This window comes from Ursus arctos, chromosome X (genome assembly GCF_023065955.2).
Source record: "Ursus arctos isolate Adak ecotype North America chromosome X, UrsArc2.0, whole genome shotgun sequence".
NCBI classification, from domain to species: domain Eukaryota; kingdom Metazoa; phylum Chordata; class Mammalia; order Carnivora; family Ursidae; genus Ursus; species Ursus arctos.
The window spans coordinates 36,653,589-36,672,860 of record NC_079873.1 but is presented as its reverse complement, the minus strand read 5'-3'; the positions used below and the strand labels follow the sequence as shown (position 1 = coordinate 36,672,860).

General features: G+C 47.1%; 1 protein-coding gene across 1 annotated transcript in view; it reads right to left on the bottom strand.

The window, feature by feature from the left end:
- Window positions 1-677: 677 nt before the first annotated feature.
- LOC113265899 (uncharacterized) overlaps window positions 678-19,272 on the bottom strand; it is a 70,786-nt gene continuing 52,191 nt past the window's right edge. Inside the window, exons 6-15 of the mRNA XM_026513334.4 lie at window positions 16,918-17,059; window positions 16,133-16,282; window positions 15,676-15,835; window positions 14,616-14,712; window positions 11,689-11,742; window positions 7,638-7,695; window positions 6,138-6,235; window positions 4,133-4,244; window positions 3,861-3,923; window positions 678-3,667 (exon numbers count right to left, since the gene is read on the bottom strand). Of these exons, the coding sequence (XP_026369119.3) occupies window positions 3,521-3,667; window positions 3,861-3,923; window positions 4,133-4,244; window positions 6,138-6,235; window positions 7,638-7,695; window positions 11,689-11,742; window positions 14,616-14,712; window positions 15,676-15,835; window positions 16,133-16,282; window positions 16,918-17,059 (1,081 nt within the window). The 3' untranslated portion in view covers window positions 678-3,520. The remainder of the gene's footprint in view (window positions 3,668-3,860; window positions 3,924-4,132; window positions 4,245-6,137; window positions 6,236-7,637; window positions 7,696-11,688; window positions 11,743-14,615; window positions 14,713-15,675; window positions 15,836-16,132; window positions 16,283-16,917; window positions 17,060-19,272) is intronic.

The window sequence follows — 19,272 nt, the reverse complement described above, 5'->3', positions numbered from 1 at the left end:
TCACTAGGAATGGTCCTTGGCCCTGCCTAGTGACCTGCCACGGTAACACCCGCTCCCAGAGGGCAGCTAATGAAGGGATAGAGGCCAGACCCATTGTTTCAATGGGGGTCAATTGTGAAGGGCCTTCCCAGCTCCCCCTAGGATCTGCTGAGGCCTCAGCTGCAATTGCTTAGTAGGTCAAGTCCTGCCCACTCCCACCTTGCTCACCCCCCTTAGCTGTATTTCCTGAGAGCCGTCCCCACTGAAGTTTCTGCCCCGATTCTCCATCTGTTTCCAGGGAACCCAACCTAAGAAAAGAAATGAACCAAGGCACAGAGTGACTTGCCCCTGCCATACCAGTAGAGGCGAAAATAGAGAGCTGGCAACCCACGTATAAAGCCCATAAGGCTGCCATGAAAAGAATCCTTAGATGCCATCAAGTGCAACCCACCCTCTCCCAGATGGGGAGACTGACACCGTGATCTGCTCAAGGCATCAGAAGCGAATTAGGTGAGAAAGCTGCCATCGGACTCCACACCGCTTGTGACCCAGTCAGGAACACAATATTCTAGCATTTCATCAGCTCCCAGGAAACCTTGCGAGAACAAGACAGTCAAAGGGAACTGTGAGAATTTGGGAATCAGCACGAAGTGGCCCTGTAAGCCCATCCCCCATTGACTACAAAGAGGAGCCAGGACTGAATCAGGGATGGTAGTGCTCTTTATTAACAAACAAAACAGTACCACACCAGCAAACTCGTTAATTCAATGGCAAAACATACACATATGCAAACTCCCACATGTAGCGTACATTTCAGACAGAACACTAGGCACCAAGTTCACAGTCAAACCAAGCACAGTTCACGATCCTTCGGTATTTTCTCTTCAGTGCGGTCCAAGTCCTTATTTAAGAGTTGTGACCAAAAGGTTACCTTTTTATGTCTAATTCTCAACCTTACTGTGGAGTGAGGCCAACGCAGCCTTCAGGACTGTGAAACAAATGCCAGGCTCTGTCAGCCGCTTGAACTGCCTGTCGTTTCTTGGGGTGGGAAGAAAGGCCTACAGGATCTTGGTGGTGGACAAATAAAATGGTGGGAGTTCTCAGCTCTGATTTCCTGTCTCAGAACACCTAGAAAAGCATTTATTTATTTATTTTTTTAAAAGATTTTATTTATTTATTAGACAGAGACAGCCAGCGAGAGAGGGAACACAAGCAGGGGGAGCGGGAGAGGAAGAAGCAGGCTCATAGCGGAAGAGCCTGACGTGGGGCTCGATCCCAGAACGCCGGGATCACGCCCTGAGCCGAAGGCAGACGCTTAACCGCTGTGCCACCCAGGCGCCCCTAAAAGCATTTATTTTTAAGCTCAGTCTATAGTTTAATCTACAGTTTAACAGGGGTGATCTCATTAGGGTAAATTCATTGGTTTTCTAAAAAGTTTGAAAAGAGGGTCAATCACATACTCAGGAGTCCATTAGCATTAAAGACTTAGATACGTTAACAACCTCCTTACTGTTAAAAGTGTTGCTAGTTAAGTTTAAGTCAGCATTTCCCAAAAGGTGTGTCAGAACCAAGTTAATAAGTGAACAGAAACAACTGAAATAGATCAGGGATGTGATTTCTCTGAGCAGTTTGATATAATGTGTGGCAACTCCTTATGGACTGGAGCATATCCAAGACGTTACCCAAACTCCTACGTTAGCTAAAACGCTTTTCAATTACAAAGTAAAGAGTGGCAGAAAAATCCTGCTCTTTGCTCTTAGGATAGGCAAAACTGGAATACCTTAACCCCTCATTATCAGGGTCCAGGGACTTGTGAATTTATAAGGTTAATTATGTAATAAACTTAGGTTGATTTTCTCTGGCAACCTTTAATTCCGTTCAATAAAGATAGGAGATTAGGTTCAGAGGTATTAAGAGATAATAAGGGTACGAAAATCCCGAATATGGGAGAAGCAGTATGAGAGAAGCCGTAGACTCACGAGTTACAAAACCACCATGTGACATATTCAGTAGAGGGGCAAACACAACAGTAATATTACTCTCTTATAAAAGTATAAAATGATTGAGACACATAAGGATTGGCCTGATTAATTTAAGAAGGTGAATTTGAATGAAGCTTGTTGAATCATGTGTGGAAGTATGCCCATCAAAATTTTAACGTAAAATTTTTGGCAAATGAAAGAGTACACTTTAGCTACCTAGAAACTCCACCTAAAACGAAATGTCTCCTTCATTACTGATGTGGGATAAGGTGTTACTATGTATTCACCTGTATACCCAAGTCCACTGAATCTTGTCAACTGCTTTATTTGATCACATCGGTGTTGATTTTTTCCCCAGATGCTTATATGTAAAACGGTAGTCTTATGGCTGAAACCTCTGGAAGGGACTTTAAAAAAAATCTCAATTTTTAAAATGGGAAAGGCCAGAAAGAAGCGGGCACTGTTCTGGGCCCACATTACTCCTAAAATAGAGAACTCAGTCTTCATACTAAAATCACTCAATTTCATGTCTGTCATAAACTTAACAACTAAAGCCAGTGAAGTTATAATATAAAGCCCCAATTTCCTTTCTCTATTTGATAGTCTCAACAAATAGCCATCAGAAATTTATCATGCGTATTTCAGTTCCTATTTGAGAGAGATCAGCAGGCTAATATTTACTCAAAGGTACCTCTGTCATTTAAGTTAATAGATCTGCCTAATTCTACTGTGGTCCTAGGAAAAAAGAAAAAAAATATATACCACTAGGGGCCTTCAGACAGCCAGGGTCTACCCGAAAAAAGGAAAATACTTTCTTGAAATCGGCAGAGAAGGTTATCATGACGTCTAGCCATATTCCAGGAGGCAGGGAAGATGCCTACTGCAGTGGGTGTCATGTGGACCTCATTAGGAGGCCTCCTGGGGGATAGGCCTGCCACTAGTTTACTCTGCTCCCCGAGGAAGCTGCACACAGGTCACAGGAAGTCACCTGAAACACCAAGACGAGATGCCCATAAGATGTCCCTCAATGGCCTACGCCTCCATTGCTTTCATTTACTACCCCTCATCCAAAGGGGGAGCTGCTCACCCCCAGGAAGCTGCGAGCCTCTGGGCTCTGGACCTACACTTCACTCTCTCCTAAGGACTGAAAAGGACAGTCACAGGCTGGGCCGTCACCTACTCAACGTCTACAAAGAGGAAGCGAAACACTTCATTTCCACAATCATCAGACGTTTCGTGTTAAAGAAGAGCAAAACAGGACACAGAAATTGTTTCTCATCAGCACTTCAATTAGGCATCTTGAAATTAAGGGGTGGATCACAGGGTTTTATTCTACCAGTCAACCCAAGTTTGTCTACACAAGGCAAATAATGCGATGGAACTTGATCTTATTGAAATTCATGAGGTGATTCTTTGGGTTGTTTTTACGCTGACACCGAGACTAAACTTATGGGTGAAAACCAGTGCATTTAAAGATGGTCCAAAGATACAGCCTTCGCCAACATTTTTGCTTTTGGTGATGTTGGGGAAGAGTAAGCAGAAAGCTCGAGGCCGAAACTTCAGGATCGTGTCAGCAGCCTGAATTTGTACGCCACAATCCCCAGGGCAGTGACGGATGTGGAAAATCCAATGATCTTCAGCAGGCCTGTCACGGAAGGCAGGTTCCTCTCCCAGAAGGTGTGGGTGATCTCCACAGATGGTACATCCTGGATGCATGAGCAGAGACCGTTAGCAGAGCGACCCTCGTTCGCCCTGACGAGGGCGGGCAGAACATACCCGCCACGCCAGGGTGTGGACATATGCCCGAGAGAGGCATCTACAATGACCTCACACGCTACAAGATGACAGTCAAGAGCTCTGCATTCGATTACTGGGCCAGGGAGAAGCCGCGGAACTCACCTTTGATTCGGGCTCCTGGACTCTTATGTCTTTCTTGGCCACCTTCCCCAGAGCACTCAAGACCTGCAAGAAAGTGGCCGGGGTATTATGAAGCGAGCTCCGAAAGTTCCGACGGACGCAAGGCCCTGCTCGCCCTCGAGGAGCCCCCCCAGGAGAGGACTGTGCGGCACAGAGGCGGAGTTGCACATTTATCCGTGTCAAGAGCCGGAAAGGCCTGATGCCAAAACCACCACCGGCCTCGCGAGACACGGTGACGTGGCTCCCTCCCTTACCTCTCTAGCTGCCCGTTCACCGGCCTCTACTGCCCCTTCCATGTAACCGCTCCAGTGTGTAGCCGTCTCTGTGCCAGCGAAGTAAATCCTGTCAACCGGATCTCGAATGACCCTTCGAGAGAACAGAGAGGTCACACAGAGTTACCTGGTTAGGCGCAGAGGGGGAAAGAGCCTGTCGCTGCCCTCATTTGCCCCAGACAAGACAGCGCAACTCAGATCGTTTCCAGAACTCCCTGGTGGCTCAGCCAAAGGTGAAAGGCCCCTCCCCATTCCCTGGGCCTGTGCCCAAGGATCTGAACTTTCAAGCCAGAGAGAATCAGGCTATCAGATCACCAGTCACTAAAGGGGACGCGGGCCTTTTCCTAGCCAGCCAGGATCAGAAGACAAGAGCACACATGAAATCCACAATCGATTTCTTGGCTGTAGGTTTCCTATTTGCGGTCCATTGTGCTCCGGACACCATCTTTCCAAAGGGGTGCCTTTTTCATGAGAGGGGACCCGGCAGCAGGCCCCAGCCATGTGGGCACTCCAGGGTACCAGGAGGAACAACAGTGGCGAGTGGGAAGACGGGGAGAGGAACTGATTTCTAGCAGAGGAGGGACCCGAGGGATTAGATGTCTTTCTGTCTCAAAATAACCACCTCTATACAGTTGGCTTCTGTGAATTTATGTGGAGACTGGCTGAGGACAGGGAAATGGGCCTTCTCTTCCAAAGAGGTCTTGAAAAAGAAAGCCATGGAAGGGCTGGGCTGAATGGGCAAGCGTCCTCTCCTAGCTTGTCGGCTTTGACTCCTGTCATGTCTGCTGCCATTTTCATACAATCTCCCGAACGGCACACCCTCCACCCCCAAGGCCTTCTCTCCTTTTTCCAATTCAGGAATCTTTGGTTTCACCTGTCCTTGATTCTAGTTTGCAAATCTGGGCTTCTAGTCTGCCTTCGGAACTACTCTGGTTCATCAGTCCCGTTATCACTAACAAAGACTATTTGATTCAATTAATTAAAAACAAAGAAAAATCTCATGTAAGGAAGGGTTTCTCTGTGGACACACGTGAGCTGGAGTTAACCTTCCAGGTCAGTTCCCCTGGGAATCTGATGGAAGTAACCCACCGCGGACGTTCCCAAGCGACACTGCTCATGCCAAAACGCCTTTCCCGGCCTCCCACTGGCAACTGCGTCGGGGCTGGGAAGACGGCCAGGAGCTACAAATACCCAGCAGGACGCTCTCCCTTTGGGCTTCCCCGAGTGTCCCGCCTCTTGTAGCTGAGCATGTCCCTGGACAGCCCCCGTGCCCTATGAGGCCGTTACAAGAGACAATGGCTCTTCTGGGGCCTATGGGGCTTCGAAGCCAAGGTGGACTCCCCGAATTGGTGCAGAGAGCCCCTCCTCACAGGTTAGCTGTCCAGGGAAGGGACGGCTCGCCCGAAGGGGAGCAGCTGCAGCCAGATGCGTTTAGCCAACGTCCTTAGGGGGAGACTGCTACCCAGGGCAGTCATGTGAAACTCAATGTCTACTTGAGCTCAAGAAGGCCAGCTGGAGGACACTGCAGCTCGCGGAGTGCTCACAGGGAGCACTGACATCTGAAACCCTCACCGGTGCTCTGCTACTGCTCTCTGCGCTAACCTTCTACGTACTGACATCCTTACTCTCCTACGGACACCCAGAAATCTACACGCTGACTACCTGGGGCATTCGAAATCAGAATGCTGATTACTATTTCTACAGTTCCCCTTGAACTTTGCTTATGAGTTTAAGTTTGATGCATGTCGGAACACCTGGGTGGCTCAGTCGGTGAAGCGTCTGCCTTCAGCTTGGGTCATGATCCCAGGGTCCTGGGATCGAATGCTGCATTGGGCTCCCTGCTCAGCAGGGAGCCTACTTATCCCTCTGCCTGCTGCTCCCCCTGCTTGTGCTCTCTCTCTCGCTGACAAATAAATAAATACATGAATCTTAAAAAAAAAAGTTTGGTGCATGTCTTGGATTAATTGGGATGGTGTCTGGGTAGTACCTTCCATATTGAGTCATGATCCCAGGGGGGAAGTAGGCGGTGTAACAGCCCCCGGAGTACTGTTCCTCGCACCAGTTCTTCTCTTCGTAATGCACCGGCTGTATTCGGTGGGGAGAGAATTCCAAAGGGAAGACAAAGCTGAAATGCTACCCGTCAACCATGAAGGCTCTCATGTATTTTACTTTAACAAAAAGTTTATGTTAAAAAAAAAAAAAAAGTGGCCCTGTTTTATTTCATTTTAGGGGAAACGACAGTACCAAGTAAATGGCCTTCGGGGAGGTACCAAGTGACAAAACACGTATACTTTGACTTTTTCGACCCCTTGACGAGGGGAGGCATGGAGTATTCCAATATCTGGGAGATAGGGCATTGCCGCACAGATTCTGAAATCTTTAGACTAAGTTTCCCGTAGGGGAAACCCCATCAATAATCACATTCTGGAAAGATCTGCTCAAATCTCTGGATTCTCTGAATAACAGACTTTATTTCCCCATCTACCACGGCTGGGAAAAAAACAAGGGGTGGAAGGGAGGAGGCATAAGATATGTGGGGGCGCCTGGGTGGCTCAATCGGTTGGGTGTCTGACTCCTGATTTCAGCACAGGCCGCGGTCCTGGGATGGAGCTCCGAGTCGGGCTCTGTGCTCAGCGAGGAGTCTGCTTGTCCCTCTCCCACTACTCCTCCACCCATTTGCACTGTCTCTCTCTAAAATAAATAAATAAAATCTTAAAAAAAAAGATAAACACAATGTCTAAGAAAGGCTATTTTTGGAGCCATTTCTCTGAGCTGGAAAAGTAAATGATGGGAATCCTGCTAAAATGGGGACAATTAAAGATGAGCAATGGTTTCCAAGAGACATGAGAGAACATTCTCTCAGTTTTTCCCTAACAGAGTCTGCAAGTTTATTGTTTGACCAGTTCAGAGATAATCCCCTGAAAGAGCCCCCAGCTAGCTAATAGGATCTTCAGATAGAATTTCATTCCCATCCTCACTTTCAGTGGTGGATTGAAAGCACTGAAATCCCTACACGAGCTGTGAATGGAGTCTATGGATGGAAAAATCAATTAGTGTGGCTCTGACCTGAGAGAGTCTGCCCATCCTGTCACGTATAGCTAGTTCGCCCTCACCAGCAAATGAGGAAGTATTTGGGATTTCGCTTCAGAGTAATCAGTTGGCTTTGACGCAAGGGCAGGACCTCTGTTCTGGGAACTGGGCTCACCCACCCCGGAGCTAATACCTGTGACTCCAGGCCCTGATTGCAATTGGCTGCCAGTTATCCAGGGAACACGGAAACAGCCCAAGAATCTGCGGCATCAGAAACTGTATGCACCTGACGGCAGCTTTCATTGGCCTTTTTGTGACCGAAGTTAATCCTCCAGTAAGCATATCCCCTCATAAGACTCTCTTCATAAGACTGTCAGGAAACCAGACTCTGCTTTGCTTTACCACTTACAGCAAACACAGCAGAACCTTCTAGGGATTAAAGCTGAGGGTTTCTTACTTGTAAAGCTTCTTGGGATCCTAACACTTTGGCATAGAGCTCACAGATCTTCTTTTTCCTATAAAGAAGAGTAAAAAAAAATGTTAAGGAAGTGATAACTGAGTAGAGAATAAACACAGTGAGTTCCAGGGCTCTCGCTAATAAGCCAGATGTATTAAGGAAAACCTAACATCAATGGTAACTACACAACACGAACAGTTCCATGAATCTCTGCACTCAGGTCAGCCCTCTGTGCCTCAATGCGGTCATTTGATTTGAAGACGCAACAGAATTTCCCTTTTACGTTTTTGCCTCTTTTACTACCCGATAGCATATCTATTCAGGATTCAAATGGGGAAAATAAGATTCGATTAAGCGCGGTCCGTTTAGGAAATGATGCTAAGTCACTTTTCTGGAACACGTAGAACTCTAGAATAATCCCTTTTAGAAGTCCAGAGTTCATATGACAGCATCTTTTAACTATCCTCCACTTATGTTCTAAAGATCTATGAACATCTGAAGCTCATTTAATCTTTTAAGTGTAACATAAAATATCCCACACCATGAGAGGCCTATGGTCGTGCGACTCTAGTCATCGGGCACGTGACAGAATGGTCTGTAGACACGGTACTTCCAAGGGATGTGCTACACGATGTCACCTCAATCTTTGGCTACCCTCCTAATTCATTATGTAAATGACTATCACAGCACATGACACGTGGTAGGTCTTAAAAAAAAATCAGTAGCTTCATTGATTTAAGCGCTTCTTGAAACAGGTATTTTTAAACTCACAACCCCTCTTGGGGAAATTAAAAAGTGCTAATTTACTAAAATCATCCCTTTTTGAAATAAATGGTTCAATTTCAGGATTTGTTTGAACAGGTTCATGCTGAGCCAGTTATATACTTTGGTATTTACCTTCTTTAGTTTTTATATAGTTTAAACATTGAAACTGCTCCAAAATATTTGTTATGTGCTAATGAGCGACTGGAAAAAAAATTGCTAAAAAATGGGGTGCAGGGTTTACCTCAAATCTGAAAGACAAGTATTGAAAGGTAAAGAGACAAATGGCCAAAAATGACAGCAGGGGGAAAGGAAGGGAGGGACAGTGATACTTAATAGTAATAAAAGAAAGAGTGGTTTTTTTAAATGATGATTTTATGTTGCCAATTACATTAGAAAACATTTTTAAAACACATCATCAATTTCTCTGAACAATGGGGGACAAAATCTAACCTTATAAATTTGTCCAAATGCTCACATTTAGGCCACTTATATAACTCCCAGAACTTCCATTTCATGGAGATACAGTGTTAAGTCAGGAAGAGGAGGTGAAATCATAAACATGGCGGCTTACTGTCACCATGTTCCCACGGACAGTTTTCAGAAACAAGACAAAAGGCCACTGCTGAGGTGATGTCCTAGAACATCAGGTGGCTCTATAAGTTCCAGTACAAACAGGAAAAGTTTGGTTTCCTTGAAGGAGGTGCTGCTACCGCAGATTCAATAACCATAAAGGAAAGGCAGAAATGGAAGAAGTTTCCAGACTACTGTCTGCCACTGTCTCTCTCTGCCCAATCCAAGCCCCTTATGTCAAAGATGAGGAGGCTGAAGCTCAATAAAAATGTACTGAATTGGGGCGCCTGGGTGACTCAGTGGGTTAAGCATCTGCCTTCGGCTCAGGTCATGATCCCGGGGTCCCAGGATCGAGCCCCACATCAGGCTTCCTGCTCAGCGGGGAGCCTGCTTCTCCTCTGCCTGTCGCTCCCCCCTGCTTGTGCTCTCTCCCTCTCTCTCTGTGTGTGTCAAATAAATAAGTAAAACCTTAAAAAAATGTACTGAATCAAAATTTATCCTCAGCATAGTATGGTAGCCTCTTTCCTATTCTATGATGAGATGACAGATTCTTACCTATTCCCAGTGAGTGTTACAAGGGAAATTCCAACATTTGAGAGTCAATCAGAAAACAAAAGTATGGACGATCATTATTCTGAAGGTTTAAATGATGCTTAGCTTATTTTCGGGACATGTGATAAAATCTTTATTAAAACAGAATGAAATCTAAAATCCAATCAACCTACCTTGCAGTTAATTTTTCATGCATGGACAATAAGCCACTTATAATAGAAATGGAAGTCATTATTTACTGTATTTTATAATTATTAGAGGAGTCAAGGATGAGTTCATACAAATCCATCAGGAAAGTACCTTCCCCCCCCATCCCTTCCTCCCTGAAAATGTAATTTTTGGAAAAGTTATGTAAGTCAAAACTGTTAGAGCAATGCAGTGATTGGTTAGTTGGGCTCTAAAAATAATAGAACATATTTTCAGTGATGGCCAAAAGAGATCACTGTGCAGATCTCGCGTAGTTGTGCTTACTCACTGGTGTCTAAATCTGGCCGCCCCTCATTATCATTTGAAAAGCTTGTTAAAAAATACAAAATACTGGGGCACCTGGATGGCACAGCAGTTAAGCGTCTGCCTTTGGCTCAGGGCGTGATCCCGGCATTCTGGGATCGAGCCCCACATCAGGCTCCTCCGCTATGAGCCTGCTTCTTCCTCTCCCACTCCCCCTGCTTGTGTTCCCTCTCTCGCTGGCTGTCTCTATCTCTATTGAATAAATAAATAAAATCTTAAAAAAAAAATACAAAATACTCACGCCCCACCCCTAACCTACCAAATCATAATCTATGGGCCTTAGAAAAAAAAAGTATTTTCCAAAGATTCTCTGGCAGATGCTGACGCGGTCAGTTCTGGGAATCTCGCTCCGGTCAAAGACACACTCGGAGTTCTAAGGGTTTTGCCTTATAAAAACTTTTGAGAAGTTCAGCCACCATGTGGAATCATAACCAAATGTCTACATCCAGGCTGGTATTTATTTTACTATTAATAAAGAGGGAAAGCAGGAAATCCAAAAGAAAATGTCAAGCTTAGTGTGGCGTCATGAAAAACAAGTTTGCATTGAATCCTATTCCTGACTTTGTCACAAGCTAGCTGTGGAGACCTGGGCAAACCATTCCCTGTCACCAGACCCCAAATTCTTTTTTTTTTTTAAATAATAATTTTTTATTATGTTATGTTAGTCACCATACAGTACATCCTTAGTTTTTGATGTAGTGTTCCATGATTCCCTTTTGAGTAAGGAGACGGACAAAGAGTTCCCTTCCCGAAATCAGACCTCGGAGTAGCTCAAAGAAACAATTTCATGCGCAAACATGGGAACTTCTGCAGCCTGACTGCCAAAGCCATCAAAGTCACTCTCAAAGCAAGAGCTGCTTGCGGATTTATTGTTTAATTAAAGGCAGAGAGAAGTGCATGTCTGTGTGCGTCCTGGTCCTCTTCAAAAGCTAACAAAGGATTTAGGGCTACCCTCCGGAAGGGAAGTCCAGAAATTCCCAGAGGCATCCCGCCCCCAATAGCCAAACGACTGCTTCCAGGTTAAGAGTTCCTGGTTTGATTTTCTCTGAACAAAGGAAAGGATTCCAAGGCAAAACAAAACAAAACAAATACAAGGCAGAAAGAGAAAGGGAGAAAGGAAGAAAAAAAAGCCACTGTACTAAAATGATTGTTTTATACTAGGAGGTTACCAGGAGAAGGGAACGTCAGAGCTGTGTCCTAGAAAATCAAAGGGGAACACTTCCACGTACACAAGTGGCAAGAGGTTGAAACCTACACGTATGGCTTTGCTCTTCAGAAAAAGCACACGTTGGAGAACCTTGCAAAAGGGATAATGGTCTCGCAAGGCGATCAGGACTCAGCCTCTAAAGCTTTCTGCACCATTAACATTTCCTCTAATTTTTCTCCATCTACCCCACAGGGAAACCCTACCTCTCAACCACTGTACGATAAACCCGAATATGTAAACCTAAATTAATTTATGCATACAGGCAAGCACTGAGTCGAGGGGACTTGTAACACAAAGGTTGCCATGGTGACAAAAAGGTGGATGTATTGGGATCTTAAGACTATTAGTGAATCGTGGTGTTTCTCACAACGCCATTATACTGTTGTTAGTGTAAGAAGCACAATATAAAGCTCAGCTTTTCTATGTGTTTCAGACGTCGCTTCGTACCTTATTTCCTTATGGAGCTTGGCAAGTCGGTCTGCTTTCCGGGCAAGTATGAAGCTGCAGAGAGAGGTTACATTTGAACGATTAGGTGAGAGAAAGAGCTGCCTCCTCTTTGGGAAATGTTCCTGGCTCCGCCCACTCAGCATTCAGGAACTCTCCCCCGCACTCCCATTACTTCCCTCCATTAGAGCAAACGCCAGGCTGCCTTCCGTCTGCCTGTGTCCAGAACCCATCTAGGCTGCAGACCCCTATGTAACTGGCCGCCTCCTACCAGTGTTTTGCCCCCAAATTTCAGCACGGTTCTTGGCATGGAGTGACAAATCAAATGTTAGTTGAACGCGTTAAATGATATCCTGGTAATTGACAGTTGCCTTCTGCCAAATACTTAGCAAAAGCTGGAAATCCAAATCAAAGTAAGTAGTTGTAGTGGATGCCATGGTGGGCCCCCCAGATCCCTCTTCAGGACCAAGCAGTCATTACCCTGAGCTCAGGGCTGCACCCTTCCCCCCCAGTGACGGCATTCTGTAGCAGAGGGCTGCCCGGCTCAAGGTCCCGCCCCGCCCCAGAATGATCGGCTCTGGGGTACGGTGAGTACCAAAGTCCACTCCCTCACCTCAGGGCATGACACCTCTAAAGGGCCATCCCAGTTCCAGAGCTCCTTATGTGATGGATGACAACACTGGAGCCCAACCTCTCTCTCTCCCCAATCCTGATTCCTTCGCTTCCCCACAGGCAGTGACCCCGGCGTACACCCTAATGAACCCCTGCACCTAAATCTCCATCTCCTAGTTGGCTTCCGGGAAACTGGCCTAGCACAGTCCCCAAATTCAGTAACTCAGTGAAACTCAGTTATAGTTTATCTGTAAAAAAAATTTTACACTTATATTTCTTTTGTTCTAGACCAAAAAGACAAGCAGAACGGGACTGAGAATGCAAGAGCCCAACAGACAATTCGTCCTCTCCCTCACCCCTAAGTTAAACTGTTCCTCAATTTGATTGGCAATTCCTTTAGAGCTGTCTGTTATTCGAGATCATTCTGGGAAGCAAGGTATTTGCGTTAATCCAGAGGAATCTGTGACTACCGAAGAAATCTGAATAGTGAACTTGATGGGGTACAGTCCTACTTTTGCTTGATTTAACACTGTTACGTTGTGGCTTGCTAGTAATGATTCTGGTTAAATTTTAAGTTTATGCAGGAATCAATTATCTGAGGCTTAGACAGGCCCTCAGTGAACATCACCGATATCAGATGAAACATTAAATGATTTCGATCTTGGGTGCTTCTTAAAGCTCCTTTCCTAAAGGGCAGTTCTCGGTGGCCATTCCTGCCAAATCTCAAATCGAGAATGAAACAACCCCTTTGATCCAGCTCTAACTATGGACAACTATTCTTTAACTTGCTTTGCGGTTTTATTGAGGAAATTAAACACGCTGGCTTTGGGTTGGGGACGTTTCACGGCTCTAAAGTACAAGGTCCTTTCTACTTGCCAAAAGGTACGAGTCATCACAAATACAGCGCTGGACAATTACCACCCCCGTCGTTAAGGCTTTCATGGCCCAGAGCAAAGAGCAGGGTGGAGACCATGCAGTGTCCCAGAGCAGGGCAGGGCGTAAGCAACTGTCCAGATAAAACAGATTAGAGTATCACTTTTTAGGAACTGCCTAAATAACCCCATTCCCATCTGGAAAACCTCTGCCATACGTGTCCTGACTAATAAAGCCCGAGAAAGCCCAGAAAGGCAATTCCCACAATATCTAACCCCCAGGGCAAGAAGAACATCGGTGTCCTTCCATCCACAGTGGGACTGGTCTTGAGGGTTTTTACTCTGGCACTCAGAAGGTGATGGCAAACTGCCCACACGATCCGTGTCCCTTCTTGCCCAGTGCGGTTGGAGATGAAGAGCATATGCGCTGTTCCTCTGCTCACGACGCCGTGAGCCCCCGCCCTTCCCAGGGAGGCCGGTGCTAGGTCTGATATTTTGCAGCCAGAGACGTGGTTACAAAATGTCTCGTGGCCAGTCCAGTGGCACTGACTGCTAAGTCCCGGGTCATGGGTCTGCTTCTGGTTTTGTAATTTCCCCTCACTGATGCAATGTGCGTGAGCTCCACTCTCCCAAGGGGGAAGGGGAAAACCGCCAGTGTCTGAAGTCACTTGGCTGTTACAGACCCTGCGCTCTTCTGTTGTCATGTGGTAGAATCAACAGCCTTTTTATCTGTGGAGCTTTGGGGAAGGGTCAAAGCCAGGGCACTTGGGAAGGCGGAGGCACTCCCTAGCAATTCCTCTGTGAAAGCACTGCTTGGTTGTCTGGACCCCTGGGGGGGGCTGGGAGGAGAAGGGAGAGCTCTCCTCTTCCGGACACAGAACCAAACCCTGGACCATCCCTAGTGAAGGACAGCTGCGGCGCGATCCATCACAACGAGGGACATCCACTCAAGGCCCGGCTCTGCCTAAAAGGCCCCTCCTCACTGGTCGTTGGTCTCCTATCGCTGGGTGATGATTAGTGTATTCGAGTTTGCGGTGTAGTGATGTCTGGAATGGAGAAAAGCCTACAGCCCAGAAATGCTAGCTCTGAACGGTTTTACAGAATTAAACAGTCAATTCTCATTCTAGGTGAGTGTGGACATTCTGCCCCTGGGCGGGGCTGTCTACCACACCGCCTGTCTGTCTAGCTTCTTCCTTCACTCTGTCCTCAATAGTTCCGTGGGGGAAAGAGAGAAATGGGCACAAGTTCAAAACAGTGTTCAGTTTTCGTAAAGTTTCCTGGAGTTTCGTGCCACATACAAAACATTAATATTTTAAAACATGGAAAAGGATATATTTCCACAGGGTTATTTACGATTGCCTGAGCTTGATTCCATAGGCTCTGGCCACATCCACACCTAGACATGAACGCGACTAAGAAAATGCAGAGCATCGAGCTCTAACTTACCCCATGATAGCGGGCAGCGATCCATCTGGCTTGGTGTCGTCCAGGGTTATTGAAATTGGAGCTTCCTCATCTTCGATGATCATACAACCACAATAATCTTAACAAGGAGAAAATTAATAGGAGATTGACACTGACGTCATCAAAAACTTAGGGAAAGCATTATATACATATGTAAAATAAATATATAGATACTTATATGTGAGATTTGCCTAGCAAAAAAGTTGTATGTATGTGTGTGTGCTATATATAAAACTTTTTTGCTAAGAGGAAGGCAAATCTCAAATAGTCTTTGCCCCAACCCTAGAAGATATCTCCTTATTAAATACGCACATTAACTACACAAGGATGTCTGCTGACCCAGACACGTGGAAAACGACCCATCTCAATGACCTTTACATAAAGGTCACATAGGACCAATGCAGGGCTCAAACTACCATGGCCCTAGAGCCCTGCAATACATGGGGGAAGAGAGGAATTGCCTTGCGTCGGAGGGAATCACCCCGGGAGCCCAGGGGAGAAGCAGGAGGAAGGAATCCTTTGAGGAGGGGCAGGGTTACGAAACCGTAGTCACCATATCCACCCAGGCCCTGCCTGGGCTAATTGTGTACATCCTGACAGTAGGTCTCCCTGTCGCCATTTGACGCAAGGAGACCAATGCTGAGAGGTCAAGTGTCGCAGCCAAGGCCGCTCAGCCAGTAAGCAAGTGAAGCCCAGGACTGCGGGATTTCAGAGCGACACTCTTCGCACTGGACCCCTTGGGTCCCTGTCTCATTTAGAGTAAGGGGCAGGACATACGCCAGGAACCAGGGCAACGGTGCCCCCTCCACTCAGTGGGAACTCTCCCTTCCCTTTCACTGACAGCAAGTGCTCTTGGGGTCACTTTGTGCCACACCAGGGGCTGTGAAGAGATGGACAGACTGACATTTCTGATCCTTTCTCTGCCAACTTAAAAATACTGATCTTTGTCATCTTTTTTCTGTTCGGGGTCTACTAGAAGGTCCCTAAAGAGAGTGGGGTCCCTTCACTTAACACAATTTACACGTGCGTAAGCGCAGCCTACCCTTCTTCTTCCAAAAGGCGTCCTTGTAATACATCATGCACTTTATGATGGCCCCCATCGGAAGACGTTGGATTAATTGGTTTCTCTCGGGTGGAAGCTCGGGGTTGAAGTGTATCTTGGCAGTCAAAGTTGGCGGGATGGCACTAATTACGTATCTGCACTAAAAGACACAGACACAAAAATACCACCTCAAACGTGTGAGTCTCGGTCTTCACAGAGGGGGAGAGACACCACATTTATCATTTAGAATGACCCCGAGCAGTCACCACATACAAAATGAGGCCACTGTGAGGCAGCACGACAGAACAAGGCAGGTCAACTCAAAATGGTAATTTGGAAAACGGAGTTGGAGACACACCAACGTTAATCACACCGCTGCTTGGATTATATTTGGTTAGAAGCTGCAGAAGACACGAAGCCTATTCAATATACGCTCCTTGGGCCTCGGCTGCATTACCTCATAAAGTTCATGATTCAGTGTCTCGATGATGATGTTGTCACCTGACTGGTCCACAAAGGTGACAGGACGCCTCAGCTTCACTCTGTCCCCGAGGCGGTCCATTATCCGTTCACTCACTTGACCCGATCCACCCACAAATTTCCGTTCCTGTAGGAGAAGGCGGGCAACGGGGGCTATAAATATCAAATATCGGTCACCATAGCTCGGAAAGTAAAATACAGGCCAAACGAAGCAATGTGGAATTTCTAAGTATAAAGATACTTCCAAGATGCAACTGTCCCGCATTTCCTAAGGCTACGGGTCAAGGGGCCGACACCTCTTGGGGCCACAAGACCAACTTAGGGAGTTCTGGAGGTCGCCTGAGGAGAGGAATTCTTCACTTAGTGGAGAAAGACACTACACTTTGCACTGTGGGACACAGCCTGTCCGCAACAGAGAGGACTTGAAGTACCATCGTTTTACCAGTTCTAGAAGTTTTTGAGAATTAGCTGAGCGTCGTCATTTAGCTCCTCCCACAGAGAGAGACTAACTTTACCTACCTCCCAAAAAAGGAGGGACCCGAATTCCCAAAACCCAATTCGCTCCAAACAAAACATTCTTGAGCTGTGAACGGATCTCCAGGAACGAGAAAAGGAAAGGGGAGCTTGTGGTTTGGGGCACGTTTGTTGAAATCATTTGAAATCCACCCACGTTTCCAGACACGGAAGCGGCCACGAAGCTGGCTTCCAGGGCGAGGGCAGCACCACAGATGAAGTTACAGGCTGAGAACGGGCACTCCGTACCTGGCCCCCGTTGGTGACAGAGAATATCCGAGTGGTGCCTCCGCACTGCTTCACGTACCACAAGAACCACAGCGCCGACACCTCGTGGGGCTCAGAGGTCACATTGATGTTCACGAAGAGCGATGCAAACCGCCTAGCAGTCCTGGTCACGTGACAAAGGCGACAGTCAGGCATAGACGCGTACACGCTTCACAGCACAGCAACTTTGTAAAACACGATTCAGTGTGCTTCAAAAGCATTCGCGCTGCTTTGGGGGAAAAAACCAACAAACCAACCAACCCTCACGGGCTCAGCCTCTGAAGGAATGCGTATTTTAATTCCTGGTGAAACACCACCTTTCCCTTTGTTTTGAGGCAGGTATGGGTTCGCTCCGAATATATACATTCTGGTACCGTCTGCGAGGGTCAAGATGCTGGTGAGGGATGGCTAAAGATACAGTTCTCGTTTATTTGGACAACCGTCCTCTCTTCTCCACCCCCGCTGCCCCCACCCTGCTCCAGTGCACCCACATCCCTCACTGGGGTCACAACGGTCGTGCCCCCCCCCCCACCTGGTTTATGACTCAGCCCCTTTTGATCCTTTGCCACATTACAGCCAATGACGTCTTTGGACAACGCAAAACCAAACCAAACCAAACCGCTCTTCATAAAACCCTGCAATGGCATTCATGGCAAAAGGCAAAAATCTTGACCGTGGCCGCTCTGTCTTCCACCATCAGCCTCTCAACCAGCTCTCCGCCCTCTGATTACATCACTTTCTCGTGGCACCCTTAGAGTCATACCAGGTACACTGTCATATTGTTAAAACATGCCCATCTCCCCATCTCGGGCCTTCAAGAGCTGCTTCCTGTTCTCACTACAGGGAACATGATACCCCCCATACCACCCACCGGTCCTATCTCCCAGCATTCGCGCTGGCTCACTCCTGGAAGATACCACCCATCACAGCCCATCCCTCTCTGTGGTCTCCCCCATCCACAGTGGCTCATTCCTGGAAGACACCATTCCCCTACCAACCTTCACTCTTTGTATCTCCCTTAAACCTTCCTCATTCCTGAGATACCATCCCTCAACATCACTCCCCTATGCTGTCTACACTCATGCCCCGCACCTCATCCCTGGAAGTTACCTAACTGTCGTATCATTCACCCTTCCTGTCTCCTCCCACAGTCACTGTGGCTCATTCCTGGATGGTACCATCCCCTCACACCATCCACTTTTCCTGTCTCCTCCAACCACTATGGCTCCTTCCTGGAAGATACCATGCCTCCAATATCATCCCTATTCCTGTCTCCTATCCACCATCACTGTAGCTCATTGCCAGAAAATACCATCCCCTAGACCATGTATCCTTCCTGTAGCTCCCCCCACCACCACATACCTGAGTCACTGTGGTTCCTTCCTGGAAGATACCATCACGCAACAGGCCATCCACCCTTCCTATTCCCCAACATCTACTATGGCTCGTTCCTGGAAGATACCACCTCACCAAACCACGTATCTTTACTGTCTCCCCCCATGCGCTGTGGTTAATTCATGGAAGATACTATCCTCCCACACCGTCTACTCTCCCCCATCTACCCCACCCATGTAGCTCATTTGTGGGAGCAACCTTCCCAACACACCAGCCACACCTCTAGTCTCCCCCCATTCTACTATGGCTCATTCCTGGAACATACCATCTTTCCACACCATCCAACATTCCTGCCTCCCCCATCCATAATGGCTCGTTCCTAGAAGATACCATCTTACCACACCATCCACTCACCCTCTCCCCTGCCATCCATTATTGTTTACTTCTGGAACATATCATCCCCCTGCACCATCCATCCTTCCTGTGTCTCCTACCCACGGAGGCTCGTTTCTGGAAGACACTATGCTCCCACATGATCTACCCTTCTTATTTCCCCCCACAGTCACTGTAGCTCATTCCTGGGTGGTTCCATCTCATCCTCTTCCTCTCTCCTCTCCAGCCACCAAGGCTCATTCCTGGTAGATACCATTCTCCCATACCATCAGCGCTTTCTCATCTCCCACATTTACTGTGGCTCATTCCTGGAAGATGTCACTGCCCCCCTCCGCCCCAACACATACCTACATCCTTCCTGTCTACCCCCATGGATTATGGCTCATTCCTGGAAGATAACATTCCCCACCACATCCATCTCTGCTGACTCCCCCTATCCATGTGGTTCATTCCTGGAAGATACCATCCACCCTCACTACCCACTCTTCCTGTCTTCCTCCATTTATATGGCTCATTCCTAGAAGATACCAATCCAACCTTCATGTCTCCCCCATAACCTGTGGCTCATTCCTGGAAAATATCATCCTCTCAGCCACCACCAACCATCCT